Source organism: Papilio xuthus, unplaced genomic scaffold, assembly GCF_000836235.2.
Source record: "Papilio xuthus unplaced genomic scaffold, Pxut_1.1 DF826945.1, whole genome shotgun sequence".
Lineage (NCBI taxonomy): Eukaryota > Metazoa > Arthropoda > Insecta > Lepidoptera > Papilionidae > Papilio > Papilio xuthus.
Genome location: NW_013531704.1, coordinates 5658490 through 5673845, shown reverse-complemented (window position 1 = coordinate 5673845; position 15356 = coordinate 5658490). Strand labels below are relative to the sequence as shown.

The window sequence follows — 15356 nt, the reverse complement described above, 5'->3', positions numbered from 1 at the left end:
ATGGTTAGATTACGTCTTAAAGAACCTTAAAAATCATGGAAGTAAAGATAAGTATCAACTTGTAGAGTTAATATTATGTTAGTTTAAGAACTTGAAATGAAGAGTTTTCAATTACCTTGGTTTATTCAAAATTTCCATATGTCTAAATGAACAAGTTGAATGTTATTTAAACTAAAAAGTACAGCTTTTATATTTAACATATATCATAATTATTAATGGCCTGAGACGGTTTTTTGACTTAAAAAAAATAGTAATGCGTTAACTTGAAAACTATTGGTTCATTAATTTTGAAATAATTATTTTAATAATATTTTACTATAGATCATATTATATTTAAAAAGTAAATAAAAAAGAGCAATAAATAGCTTGCATCTTTAGAATAAAGTAAAGAGTTTTCAAAGACTTGTAAAATTATCTAATAGCTATTCTAGTCATTGCAAATGAGTCAGTAAAGTGCGCTAGATTATGCAGAGTTTTATCCTTAAGTGGTGTAGAAATTAGCTGTATATTTAAGACTGGCGCTACATTTAAGTATTTAATACTGAATAACTAAAATACATGTTATTCTTAAAAAAGGGTCTTGACAGACAGACGGACGGATAACAAAGTGAGTTCTATAACGGTTCCGTTTTTTTCCTATGAGGTACGGAACCCTAAAAGTACTATAATTCAGGTGTATTAATTTTTTTAACATAAAATTTTTTTTGTCATTTCATAAATGTTTTTAGATTTTGAATTTTCACAAAATAATTTCATGGATCTTAAAGCCTTAATACAAATGGCCATAGACATAATAAAATGTTTTTTTTTATTAATTAATTTAAACTAATTTGTAAGTTTATCATTTGTTTATCAGGTAAATAAACCTATAAAAATTATGGCAATGACTTAGAATAAATTTTGAATTTGTTTTAAAAACATTTAAAATATTTAGTTCAAGCTGTCAGTCGTAATACAGTTAATAAAATGAGGTTGTTATCGGTTGAGGCCATCAGTAGTAACGCGTAGCAGAGCTTACTTAGCCGACTTAAGTAATTGCTTTCAAAGAGAGCCTTCTGCGTACGACCCATACAAATGTCTTGATTGTTTCCTGTTTTTTTTAATAAACTAAAAAGCATTGATTGTGAAGCCTCTAAATAGCTTCCTTCGTTTTGGGATAACAATAAGAAACTTAAAATATTACGTGTACGGTACATAGTGAAGGTTAAAATATCTCTTATTTCAACTACAAAATGTTTCTCCTCTATGAGATTAAACACAAAGTACATAACATAGATATACATATTGTCTTATATAATATAACTAGCAGTCACCCGCAATTCCGGTCACGCGGAATTTAAAAGAACAATAATTAGTTATCTTCTTCTTCTAGTGCCTCTTCAGTCTTGAAGGTTATTAGTTATCTATATTTTGTTAAAGATTATGTTCTATGTGTATGCCAAATTTCATCGAGATCCGTTTAGCCGTTCTGGAGATACCTTTAAACAAACATCCATTCATCTAAACATTCGCATTTATAATATAAACAAAGCTTCTTTAATTTTAGATTTCTCGATGACGTCACCAAAACAATTAGGTTTCTAGACATATTTATTTAGTGAAATCAAGAAGTATTTGGGGATGAAACTTGACACTTTGTAAGTTAACAAAGTCTCCTTCAGATTCCGGGTGACGAGGTCTCTCAATTAAAGGCTCAACTGCGCAAAACTAACAAATAAACTAAACAAACAGATTACTCACGCAAACTGAATAATACGGGACCAAAATTAATTGGATTCATATATTTGCTAATTTTATTTGTTGTCTCTTAGTCTATCTCTCATCTTTGGAACAATATTCACCATAGACTTCATTGTTCATCAAGACAAAATTAAAAACAAAACCTTTTTGAATCTTGCTACGACTTTTGTCTGAACTAGTGGTGGCCCATTGGTAGAATTTACAATCTTTAATGATGTTCATGAATACTTCGTGAGGTCAACAGATGTCGCTGATAACAGTCAAGGATGCATACTATGGAAGAAATTGGGATAGGTCTATTCCGAGCAATATTACTTATATTATAAATGCGAATGTTTGGATGGATGAATGTTTGTTTAAAGATATCTCCAGTACGGCTGCATGGATCTCGCTGAAATTTGTCATAGATGTAGAACATAGTCTCAAAGAATACATAGACTACTAATTAAGTTTTTTTTTTTTAATTCCGCGCGGACGTAAGCTATAGCTAGTGAATTGATAAAGGCAGATGGTGATATTTGACAAGTAATAAATCAACAGATAAAATAAAAAATATCAAAACATTTTCAATTACTTCACTGAATAAGAGAGAATCTTATCCATATGCTGCTGTTTTTTTTCTTGAATAAACAAATACAAGTGATATGAAGCACTCTGGCGTATCACTGCCTGCAACATTATTGGAATCCATAAGCTTGAGAAATAATTACATTTCTAAAAGGATGTAAGATATTCAAATCTGCATTCGATTATTTAACTTACCCCTCACAGTATAAAGTACATTTTGCAATGTACACACAAACCTATATCTAAATTAGAAGTTTCCGTTCCCTATTTTAGTTCTCGCATATTGATAGAGTGTACAGCCGTGAACGAATATTATATTGACTTCTTTTAGAAACAAGATAAAAATCTTTTGTATGATTTCTAGAAAAAATAACCTATAAATGATTCTCTAGAGTCTGTTATAATCTATTGTCCCTATATCTCCCTCTCCATATCCCAGCTTTGAAGTTAATTAATCTATTGATAACTTCTTACTAATCTTACTCCAACTTATATTATAAATGCGAATGTTTAGGTGGATGGATGGACAGATGAATGGATATATGTTTGTTTGAAGGTATCTCCAGAACGGGTACATGTATCTCGTTCAACAAAGCCTGGAAGAACACATAAGCTATTAAGTTTTTTTTAATACCACGCGTACGCAGTCGCGAGTGATAGCTAGTCTTACATAAATCATGATCAAAGGTCAGAAGTTCATATATGTGTCTATCCAATTTACTAAATTTATTGGACTCACGAATTGGTTTGTTAAAATGAGTCGATACAATAACGAGACGGCTAGGAAAGCGAAATTGGCAGTTGTGAAGGATGCATGACTCAGCTCGCACCTGCCCACGGCGATCCCGACGATTCTATTAGCCTTCTTATCTCAACAAATATTGGAATGTTTGCCTCCATCTAATTCGGTCGCTACGTGACGACTTTCCTCCATTATTGTCATATTACACGTTAGCATATAAATAATTGTATATCACTTTTGTCTATTTAGTTATTTTGGGCGTTTGATTACTTTTGTGATAGACTATTTAATTTTTCGCATCTCCAGAGAGTTTGCAACCGATGAATTTTTCGTGTGGACGGTTGTCAGTCGGACGTATTGTTCTGAAAAGATTTGAATATTATACAGAGCATGTTGCGTAGTTGTTAAATTCTAAGGTAATAATGTAAAGAAACCTATATATGTATTCGTATAGTATCATAATATTATCTGTGAAGGAATTAAATATTTGCAACTATGAAAAAAAAGTTTCAAAGGTGTATTTTATTTTACTTTTATTTCTGTAACAATAAGGAGTGATAACGTTTCATTACTTTGCTTTGTTTTGTTTTCTTTTCTTCTCCATTATCGACCGATAACTGAAAATTAAATGAAAAACTTAGAATTTGATAGCTGGTAACGACATCTATTGGTCAATTCAAAACATTATGAACTATAGACATTCATCTTCCTTTTTTGTTTCTTTACACTCAAAAGTTATGCACTTTTACGAGTAAAAATAACAATTGCGTTTCGGAAAAATTGAAAAGATCATTTTTGATGAAAAGGAATGTAAATGTCAGAAATTAAAGAAGTTCAGAAAATAAAGTTTTTTTAGATTTTCAATTATAAATTTGAAGTAAAATATGTTACGCAATTTTAACTATATCAAAATCTAATAGAATCAATCTTCCAAATGGTATTTTTATATTAAATTTTTTATTATTTTATGTGTCTGATTGCATGATTCAATGGCCGTATTAGACTTCAATTAATATTAAAAGAAATTAAAAAATAATTCGTAATATCCGCAAAGAGTGACAACTTTAGGCGTAAAAATTGTCTATGGCACTCCGCCCGGAATATCATAAATCTATTGGCTTAAGAAATTGAGTTGAAAATGGCGCGCGTTTTGTCATATCCTGTTGTGTGTTGGTGAGTGCATGGCCTCGACGTTGATCCCGTTCCAAGATTTTTATTCCGTAACACCGCAGTCTTTCACATATGTAATATTACCCCAATATAATATTCGTGATGGTGTCCTGTAAAAGGCCATGGATTTGATGAAAACGGTAAGAGCAATATAGTTACAGCATATTTCGTTTAATTTTGTTTGGCTTTTGTTTCTTGTTTTGGTGATTTTGAAACTGGCCATTACATTAGAAAAAATCTCTTTCCAGAATATGTGTGCACGTGGGAGGTAAGTCTAATAGTTTTTATTGATTAGACGGTATACTGTTTCGCATTTGCACCATAAAAATTGAAGTTTGTTGATTTGTCAATATATGGCACCCGGCAACCGAGCGTTGTTACGCCATTTTATAGTCCTCCAAATGTTCCGCACATTTTGCAGCTTTGACTTTTTACGAGGAAATACTAGATGGTGAAAAATATGCTTTAATCGGAAGGAATTGAAAAGGAGGTCAATTTGATAAACATTGGTTCTAGGTATGTGTATTTCAATATTGCATCGTATTACATGACTTGACAAACCACATGTGCATAGATGGATTTGTTGTTATTATTCGGTCGGTACAGGCCAAGTTGCATAATGTATTTTGCACGATATTCGAATTGCTAATAGTAATAATCTAGGATGTTTTTAATTCCATTGCGCTTTATATTATAAAAGTTATTCCTATAAATTTATAACCTATAAATTTGACAACCTGGAATGAAGTCCAAATTTCATTATGTCTTTAGTCAATCGTTTCAAGGTTAGATGGTCATTGAAGTCTATTCAGAGTAGAACAGTTATTAATTGTTCTTTGTAAAAAGCCATATCTTCACAAAAAAAACTCAATGAAAAACTAAAAAAAATTAGCTTGGTGCTCACTGCATATTATCTGTGTCTATTTCTTAACTGTTCTCTCTTTATTATAACAAAAGTCATAAATATGTATATTTCTTATAGTTATTAGAAATACACACAACTTAGGATGTAAATAACTAAAGTAATCTTTATATCAATAATCTTGTATACTTAAAAAATCATATTCATTAAAGTGTAAATGATTAAATAAAACATTCAAATAAATTTGCATATCTCTAATAGCAATCGCAGTATATCCTTGCGTGTACAAAATGAGAAGCAAAAATAAAGTAATTCACCAAGACAACTTGTAATAAACATAGGATTCTTCACCATTAAATTAATAATGGGTATTTCCACCGCTCACATCTCAGGTTCTAAGATTTTGTGTAAATAGGGTATGCAGGAGGTTTTTTTTTGTAAAATATGAATAGATTGATTATTAAATTCAGCTGTTGGAGTTTTATACTGTTTTGAAAATATATAAATACCAATAATAACAAAATCCAATTTATCTCTAAGTAGCAATCCTTATTCTATACTTTGTCTGAATATACTTTATGTAGATTTAACAAATTAGATATTGTAAGGAAAATGATAAGGGTCATTTAAGATCTGACTAAATAATCTATAAAACAAAAACAAACTACACCTTTGGCCTGTGAATTTGTCTTTGTGGAGTTTTAAAAAAAAACTTGAAATCTATGTATCCTTCCAGTGACACTGTTGTCGATATATGCCAAATTTTATTCAGATCCATGCAGCTTTTCCACGTAATAAATATCCATCCATGCAAACATTTGCATTTATAATATTAGTTAAAGGTAAAACCCAAGTAAATCTGATTTTACTATTTCTTTTGGTAATTTGTGTTTGAAAATGAAAATAAATGATTTATTGTTTCAACAAAAATGGTACATATTTGCGGCGGGACTTCCATTTAAGCATCCATAAAGAGCTTGTGATTGCACATCCCATTCTTCCATGTGATATAAATTGTATTAATGGTACCTACTTAATCTATGTATTATAAGAAAAACAATTAATTTAACAAACGAAACAAAATACAAAAAGCTTTCTTGCAGTCTCATTATTCAAATTTATAACTTAGTAGATTTTTCTTTTATTTTAGAGCTAATTCAAAATTTAACCTTTAAATTAAACTAGATGTTTCTCACACCAAGAGTTCCTCGATTTTTCTAACTAACAATCCAATAGGTAATTTATATAATCCTGTCTTAATGTAATATTGAATTCAATAGATCCACAGTTTTTGATTTTTTCTTTTTGCAAGAATCTTCTCCTGACATTGTCACAACAAAAAAGAATTACCGAATTTATTCTATCTATGTGAGATGCTCTAACTGCAACATATTAAATATATAGATTTTAAAGTAGCCCTCTTGTCAATCTCTTGACTGACTCTTCTGCCCTCCTCTCACTGCCCCTTTATCTTGGTCTTGCTGTTAAATTACTGCTATTGCATTGTACCCCAAACTTGCTCTCTATACTCAAGCTCAAATATCATAGGTTGATAATGGGTGCACATCAACACTGCAGTGACTAAATAATAAACTTTAAATAAAAATATTTGTATTTAATATAGAAAAGTCTGTATTCTATTTAATTTGTAAATACCATGTTTATCATATACTTGATTGTCGCAAGTGACTTTGTCTGTGTAAAACTGAAAAAAAAAACCATGACTAGTATGCCTATGTGTTCTTCCAGATTGTGTTCCAAATTTATGTTTGCCAAATATCATTGCAATCTGTTCAGCTGTCCTAGGGTATCTACCTCCAAACAAACATCCATCCATCTAAACATTCCCATTTATAATATTTGTATGATAAGTAGGATAGTTGTGTGTACTAAACTCGTCTAAAGATATGTGAAATATTGATCAAGTTTGTGAGTTTATAATCGGACTTGGCTTATGATAAATTATATAAAATGAATAAATGATGTTGAAATGATGAATTGACCAAATGTTTCTTAATTATATAATTAAAAAAATATTTTTAATTATAAAATAAGTCCAAAATTGTATACAGTAAAATCAAACATCACACTTCCGAATTATATTGGCCATTTACAAGTTATTCATAGTTTCATATACCTAATCTGATTGTAAATTGATCAATTTCAAAATCTGTTGGTGACATATGTAAAATATTTGATATTGCCTAGAATGTAATTGCTGAGTTAAACTGTAGTGGCATGTTTCAGGAATATGAGTTCCTAGACTTGTCAGATGTAAAAGAAGCGGAACTGAGCAGTCTACAGTGTGCACTTTTCGAGAGGAAGCCAGAGAGGTCCGTGCCCACCACAACTGTAGCGGGTTGGACTGAACCCAGCGCAGGTTAGTTGTTTTTACTTTGCATAACACACATGACTACTTTATATAACACATGTATCTACATTTGTGCCTACAAAATGTTGCCAAAGCGATTGTGTTTCGTGTCATTTTTTGGATCAAAATGAACTTTATCACATTTAAAACATGAATGAAGATATTCTTTATGTTCCTTACTATAAAATATAATTTCTTAAATGAGGCTCACTTTTGTTTACTTGCTGCTCTTTTAATCTTCTAATCAGAATGCTTATTAAAACAAACCTTGAATTATGCAAATGTCTCATGTTGTTCAAGATACAAATTATTCAAATTAAGATATTTTTGGTCCAAGAACCTTTAACACTTTTGACAACACAGAGCTTTTCCTAATGAATTTCGCCTTGAGTTTGTCAACTCAAGGGTTTGTATTCTTAACTAATTCACGTTAGTACTTTAGTTGGTGGATATTTGTGTAAATAATATTGTTAAGTAATGCAATTGCTCCATTGTCTAAGACGCCATATTTCTTAATTTACCAACAATGAAATTAAATAAGTAATGAAATTTTGAGTTTTCTTGCCATTTGAAAATTGTGTAAATATTCTTGTCATATTGTAATTCTCCATCAGAATATTAAATTTTATTAAATCAACGTAGATATTAGTTTAGTAACATATCGTTAAAATATTGTCTAAGCAGACTTGTCATCGTGTTCATCGAGCACAGTGGGGCCACCGACCGTGTCGAGCAGCCTGGATAGCCTGTCGGGCGGCGAGTGCGAGATGGCGCCCCACTCGCCGCAGCGGGGCGCCGCCGCTCCCGCCCACACCGCACCGCACGCCACGCACGCTGCGCCGCACGCCCCACCCTACGTGCAGCCGCCCACCTACCCGCCGCCGCCGCAGTGGCCCGTGGCGCCGCCCAACGTGTACGTCAGCCAGGTCACTGCCAACGTAAACGTACACGGCTACATGGGTCAGTACTACCAGCCGCCGCAGCACCAGTACGTACCTCCTGCGCCGCAGGTGGAACGCGCGCCACGCAACCATCGGCGCGACAGGCGCGGCAAGAGACCCCCGTCCCCTTCGCCGGCACCCCAGGCGCCGCCGTACTACGTGCAGTACCCGCAGTACTACCCGGCAGCGCAAGCACAGGGCGCACCCCTCTACCATCTGCCGGTCTACCAGCCCCTCGTTTATGGGCCCTATGCATACCCTCCATACTACACAGAGTACCAGGTTCCGGTTGAAGGTGAGGCCGACAAGGTCCCGGATGAGTACCAGCAGGAGGTGGTGATGGAGCAGGAGGCGGTGGACGCTTATTACGCAAGCGCACATTACGCAGGGCCACCGTATGGACCTCCGGTTGAGAGTGGCGTCGAATACATACCGCCAATGTACTTACAACCTCCCCCGCATCCGGGACCGATCCCCATGCAGCCTCAGATCCAGCACCAGCCGACTCCTCATCAGTTTAATGTGCACGCCAAAAACTTTGTTCAGGGTCAGAACCATAACAAGAATTATCCAGCTCTGGACAAACCTGACAAGAATGTCGCCGGCACGGCATCCGCTTCAGCGAGTACTCCCACGGGATCGGTCGAATCGGTGCCTATAAAAGATCTGAAAATTACCAGCAAGGATCCTCCAAGCCCCAAGCAGACTGAGCGTCCCGCCGACTCAAATCAGTCTAAACCGCCAACACCGAATGATAATAAAGCATCACCAATGCTCAAACAGGATCCCATGAAACCTGCATGGTCACCAAATGAAAATAAAGTCGCAACCGAAGTCAACCAGGCCCAAAACATTAATAAAACTTTCACACCATCTCCATCTAATGGTCAACCTGCTAATAATAACAAAGTACCACTATCAATGGGAAAACCGCCGAAAGGTCCCGCCGCTCCTTTTTCCGGCGGCAAACAGCCGACAAAGCCTTTGTTGCCACAAACAGCCGTGCCTGTACAATCAGTCTCTACGCCTAAGCCACCATTCGGAAATAGGCAGAAGCGAGAGGGAACGAATCGATCTCCATCAAACGACAACGACGGTGAGAAAACTATTGAACATCCGAAGCGCGAGCCCCCACTGCCACCGAGCAAAGCTCCCATGCCCATTTCTATTACCCTGAATACTCAGGGACCACCGCTGATCGTTTCGAACAAGTCACCGTTTGGCCATTCCAGGAAAGCGGTTCCTATTCCTGAAACACCTCCAGCGCCGCAGCCCCCACCGCCTGCGCCCACTGCGTCAGACTTTCCCCCGCCCCCGACTCCCAGAAATAGAGGGGAACCTGTGCCAGCGCCAGTTGTACAGCCAAACCCAGCACCCGCTTCTGGCAAGTCCTGGGCTAGTCTATTCTCTAATAAACCTTCAACTATAATGACGCCGCCCCAACCTGTAGTTCCTATCGAGGAACCCTCGAGCCCAACGACTACAACACCACCTATCCCTTCTAATGTGCAAAGGCCAGTTGCTAAAGTGCCGCCTTACGATGCCTCTCCCCTGCAAAATAATGTCGCTGATAAAGCGTCTACACCGAGGCCACCGACCAACGTGCCTCCGACTGTGTCGTACTCGGAGAAGACATCAGTGAATGCTGTTAGCAACCCACCGGCCACGCAAGCGCCCGTGAAGAGTAACACCACGCCAACTCCGGAGCCCCAAGCCGCGCCCCCGAAGGAGCCGTCACCCACTTTACCCATCCAGCCGTCGCCCTTCAGTGATGATCCCAACTCATACAGGATGGGAGGTAAATAAATTCATTTTGATAACTCTGGTTTTAGTACTTTTGCTGGAAGTTATCTAATTACTTTGCAAATCACAGTCTGAGAAATAAATGAATCTTCTAAATTTAAATGTTAAATCTATACGTAATTTCCAAAAGTATAAGCTCTGGTGAAAAGTGAGAATAGAGCACATATTTGTACACACCATTTTAGTTTTTATAAATATGTATGTTTAAATCGCATCCTTTGTGTTTCAGAATTCCTGACAAAGTATCAGCTAGACAATAGGCCGGTGTCGCTCCTGCCGCGTGGTCTTACCAATCGATCAAACTACTGCTATGTTAATGCCATACTACAAGCGTTGATCGCTTGCCCGCCATTTTACAACATGCTGAAAGCGCTACCATATCAGACGCGCCGTGGAAAATCAAGCACACCTGTTATAGACTCCATGTAAATATAACTTTAAAATTTATTGGTATCAACAAAAAAATATTGGTGAATTATACTAATTGTAAATCCTTTATCTATGAGGAAATGGTAGAAAGTAAAGATTCAGTGTCTGAACCTACTTTTTACCAGAGCTCATTAACATTAAATATTTTCTAGATTTTCAAACAATTATATTTAAAAAGATGTGCAAATTTGTGTAAATTTGGCCAGTTTCAGGTCACACAATTTTTATACATATTTTTGCTCGATGTTATAAGTTTCTTGAATTCTTCAATGAATCACCAGGGTGGAACTCTGCTACGAGTTTGGTCCCCTGGCGAATACTATGCGACGTCGCGGCGAAGGCAGTAACGGGGCAGTGGCGCCCACGGTTCCCGCCGGCCCGCCGCTCGACGGCAGCGCCGGCCTGCGTGTACTGCGCGCGCTGCACTTCCCCGGCTCGCAAGAGGGTAGGCAGGAAGATGCAGAGGAGTTCCTGGGATGCCTCCTCAACTCGCTCAATGATGAGATGCTAGAGGTAAACAATCTCCGCAATACTTTGAAACTATTATAACTACAGATTTATTAGTAGCAGTATTCTCTTTGACGATTTGACAACAATGTAATAAATAATTTTCTATTTGTCGGTTTTTATATAATTTTTATCATTTATTTTATGTGATTCTATTTGAATATATCAATGTTTCCAGTTGATGAAGCTTGTGGAACCTGAAGGACCTAAGGACGTTAACAACCGGCCCAACGGCGTCGTGCCTCCGGAGCAACCCCCACCTGAGGAGGACGACGATGATGAATGGAAGGTAATTCACCATTTATTTTATGTTTGTACGTAATAAAATTTCTAAGAATTTTAAAGCATAATTTTCTCTAATATTTGCTCAGTGAAATTATTGTTCAAGTGACATAAGTTTGCAGTATGTTTGCTTTTCCATTTTTAATTCTTTGCGTTGTTTACCTCAATGATCTAAGAACTTGTAAATGCCTTAAATATTTACACCTTACATAGTTTTTAACAAATGATTTGTATGTTGCAGGTGATGGGCCCACGCAACCGCGGCGCTGTGGAGCGTCGCTGGGCGGCTCGGCGCACCCCGGTCGCGGACATCTTCCGCGGCCGCACGCGTCACCGCCTGCACCGCGCCCACCACCATGACGTCACAGATGCTGTGCAGCCATTCTTCACGCTGCAACTTGATATTGAGGTACGAATTGTATGCAACAACTAGGCAGCGAATGGGCAGGTCACCTGGTATTAGCAACTGCTAGACATAGACATTTGCAACCATATGTAGAATAGATATGTTTGTTATCTCTACCTTAATTGAACAGAGAAGTCCCTTTTACCTTATTTATCCTTTCCTCGGTTGAATCTTAACTCCTCCTACCTTTTTACATTAGGATAGGGAGGGAAAGGAAGATTAATCTCATCTCAGTCAAAGGAAATTATTTTTACGTGACAAAATTAAATTATTTGCTAATATTTTTTCATTTTATTTCTTAAAGCGTTCAAACACGGTGAAGGACGCTCTCGAGCTGGTTGCTGGTAAAGACACACTAGAGGGAGTGACGGACGCATGGCAGCAGCTGTCCCTGGAGGAGCTGCCTGTGGTGCTGCTGCTGCACCTGAAGTGCTTCCAGCTTGATGCAGACGGACACACTGCAAAGATAGTCAAGAATATTGACTACCCCATTGACTTGAAGATTGACCCCAGTTAGTATAACTCATCTACTTGTGACTTTAGTTGCCCCAGTCTTTTTTTTTGGTTAATGGCTTAGCAGTCCCTTGGTGTTAATTTTAAAATACGAAATATGCCTTTAGCACCTATTAAATAACCCTGAGTTTGGCAGCATAATCTAGTAATTTAAATAGTAATTAAACTGACTTTAGGATCAGATTAAATATGGTTTGTGACGCAATATCTGTTTACCGGTACTAAATATATACCATGATGTATTTTATTTTTCGTCTCTGAATGTGATAAAAATATCACAGTAATGTAGACAATTATGACTGAGTTTTCTAAAATAACACTATCCTTGTATTTGAATAGAACCAAATACTATATTCAACACATTATGTTTACAGAAATAATGTCGTCCAAGTTGAAGTACACGCAGAAGCAGCGATTGTACAAGCTGTTTGCTGTTGTTTATCACGAAGGTGTTGAGGCAGTGAAAGGACATTACGTCACTGATACCTACCACGGTCAAGTAGGCTGGATAAGGTATGTTATTTTATACATATCTCTGTAAAATTGTGCTTATTATAGAGGTAAAAAAAAAGTTGTGAACGTATTTACGTCAACTAAAGTCAACTTCGTCACATGACGTTTAAACCAGTTTATTTTTTACTATGATGTTTATTATTTTTCGTCTCTGAAAGTGATTATTGTCACAACATGTAGACACATTTAACTGAGTAAACTTAAATATACAAGACTTTACCCAGTCCAGTATATACCGATGCTAATATAGTATTTACTCCACAGATATGATGATTCAACAGTGACTCAGGTTACTGATGCTCAGGTGCTTAAGCCTAAGCCACCTCGTATGCCGTATCTGCTCATGTATAGACGGCACGACATGCTGCCTCCACACAGAGCCGCCGGGAAACCGGAATAAACCGGTTTTGGACCGGAGTTAATCGGTTTGAAGCGGAATAAATCGGTATAATCTGGTTTTATGGATATCAACTGAATTACCAGTGATGTGACAGTGAATGTTTAGTGTAAATATTGTGTCAATACAACTAGCTGCTGCAATAACTAGTTGAAATGTCTTATGTATGTATGTACAGACTGGTGTAAACAATTTATTCTATGTATTGCTGGAAATTTTGATTCTTTGCGATTTTTTTGTACTATTTATATTGTATGGTTGAATTTTTTTTTATAATGTAATATTGGCAGAATGTAATGATTTTAACATACAATTATGAGGAATATTAAGTAAAAAATATGAATTGTTGCCAATAATTGTAAATATTGTGAACTAGTTACTGCAGTGATTAGTTCAATAAATTATTTTTGCACAACGAAATTGTCTCACGTATCTGTATAGGTTAAATTGTGTGCAAATAATGTACATTTTTCCTATTTAATTGCATACTGATTTTTTTTGTTTGGTTTTATGAATTTCATTGCAAGGCTTGTTTTATTTTTTTCAATTTTGTAATATAGTGTAAATTAGACTTATAGTTTTAAGGTAGGTTTACACTTTATGGAAAATGTTTTTACGTTTCGTTTCTCCGAAATAATCTGATAGATTATATGACATGTTTGATTGAATTTTAACTTGTTCTGATCAATGAATGGGTGTTAAATTTGTAAATATGTTTTGTGTAAAATACTAGGAGTTGGCAATGTGGGACCCTTTTTTTATTATAAGGATCTAAATTTTTTTTTGTCTCATAGTTTTTTTTAAACGGTTGCTTGAAACTGCCAAAGTATATTATATATTGGTTGCAACTCCATAAGTAGATTAAGTTTTCGACAATATGGAATTGTAAAATAAAAAAGAATAAAAAAATGTATAGGCATTACTCTAATTAATAAATTAATATGAAAAATATTAAAAAAATGGACTGATGGGAAGTACAAAGTTGGGATATGATGTGATATGGGAAGTTGGCAGATATCAAGAATGCATTAAGAAGTATGGAAATCTTTGTATTAATATTATTCGAAATAAAACTTGAAAATGACGTCAATTAAGTTATATTAAGCCTTAAAAAAAAGTAATATGCATCTTGTTTTTTTTTTGCTTTACTAAAGCATGTATGCATATAAATATCCAAAAGTTTTTTCAATATCACACAAGAATGAAAACTACTAGGCATGTTGACGGATTACATGTTTTTTTTAATTTGCCAATGTCCAACTAGGAATTGTGGTAATACTTGCTAAATTAGTCAAACTATCCAATCGAAAAGTTTACCCCTTGTCAAATTTTTCTATAGATTTTCATTGATAAATATTGTAATTTATTAAATTACAAATTACTATTTTGATATGCTTATGCACAACATTGTCAAGAAACTTTTTGCGATCTTTTTTCAGATAGACAGAGAACATGTTTTATGTTCATGTTTCGTCAAATAAACAAAGTAATTGAGTTTGTAGGCAGATTTATAACTTGTAGATATCTAATTTGGAATACTAAAGTGTGGTGAAAAAAGCCTTTTTGTAAGGCACTAATTTTCTCAGTGTAATTTACAATACAAAATGACATTTCGAAATGTCAATTCTCAATTAGACGTCAAACTTGTAAGATCGTTGTATGGTGTTATGGACGGTGTTAGGAAATGTTTCGTTTTATTCTATTTGTTTGCACGAAATTATATTTAATATTAATGAATAACTATAGGTAAGACAAGGCATATGTTTTAAATGATATGAATTTTAAGTGGTAGATAATTTGCTTTTCGGTTATATAGGAATTTGTAGCTTGTATTTTATTTAAGCTACCATTTTAAGATTAGACTTATATATAAAATTTAAATATACATCAAGCATGTAAATGCACATCAAAATCATTTTTTTTTTCTTAATCATAATTAAATATAATAAAAAATGCCTAAAAAATGTTTTCAAGGCCAAAAGGATTAATATCCAAGATGGCGACAATAAGCATGGAATTTTGAAATATGATTTGAAATAGTATTGAGAGTTATTCAAAACTTTAAAATACTAAGTTCATTACTTTAACAACTTGCACATATCTGTGAAGAAAC

At 35.2% G+C, this 15356-nt stretch overlaps 1 protein-coding gene across 2 annotated transcripts; it reads left to right on the top strand.

The window, feature by feature from the left end:
- Positions 1-4181: 4181 nt before the first annotated feature.
- Usp10 (ubiquitin specific protease 10) lies at positions 4182-15147 on the top strand. 2 transcript variants are annotated; one of them, XM_013316828.1, is made up of 11 exons: positions 4182-4359; positions 4468-4487; positions 7316-7461; positions 8137-10191; positions 10426-10621; positions 10907-11138; positions 11311-11421; positions 11656-11823; positions 12125-12332; positions 12708-12846; positions 13111-15147. In XM_013316828.1, exons 1-11 carry the CDS (start codon positions 4342-4344, stop codon positions 13244-13246), a joined length of 3429 nt encoding a protein of 1142 aa, XP_013172282.1. In that variant the 5' UTR covers positions 4182-4341; the 3' UTR covers positions 13247-15147. The 2 variants fall into 2 exon arrangements, with proteins under 2 accessions (XP_013172282.1, XP_013172283.1); XM_013316829.1 differs by lacking the exon at positions 4468-4487 and having other exon boundaries at positions 7329-7461.
- The last annotated feature ends 209 nt before the right edge of the window (positions 15148-15356 follow it).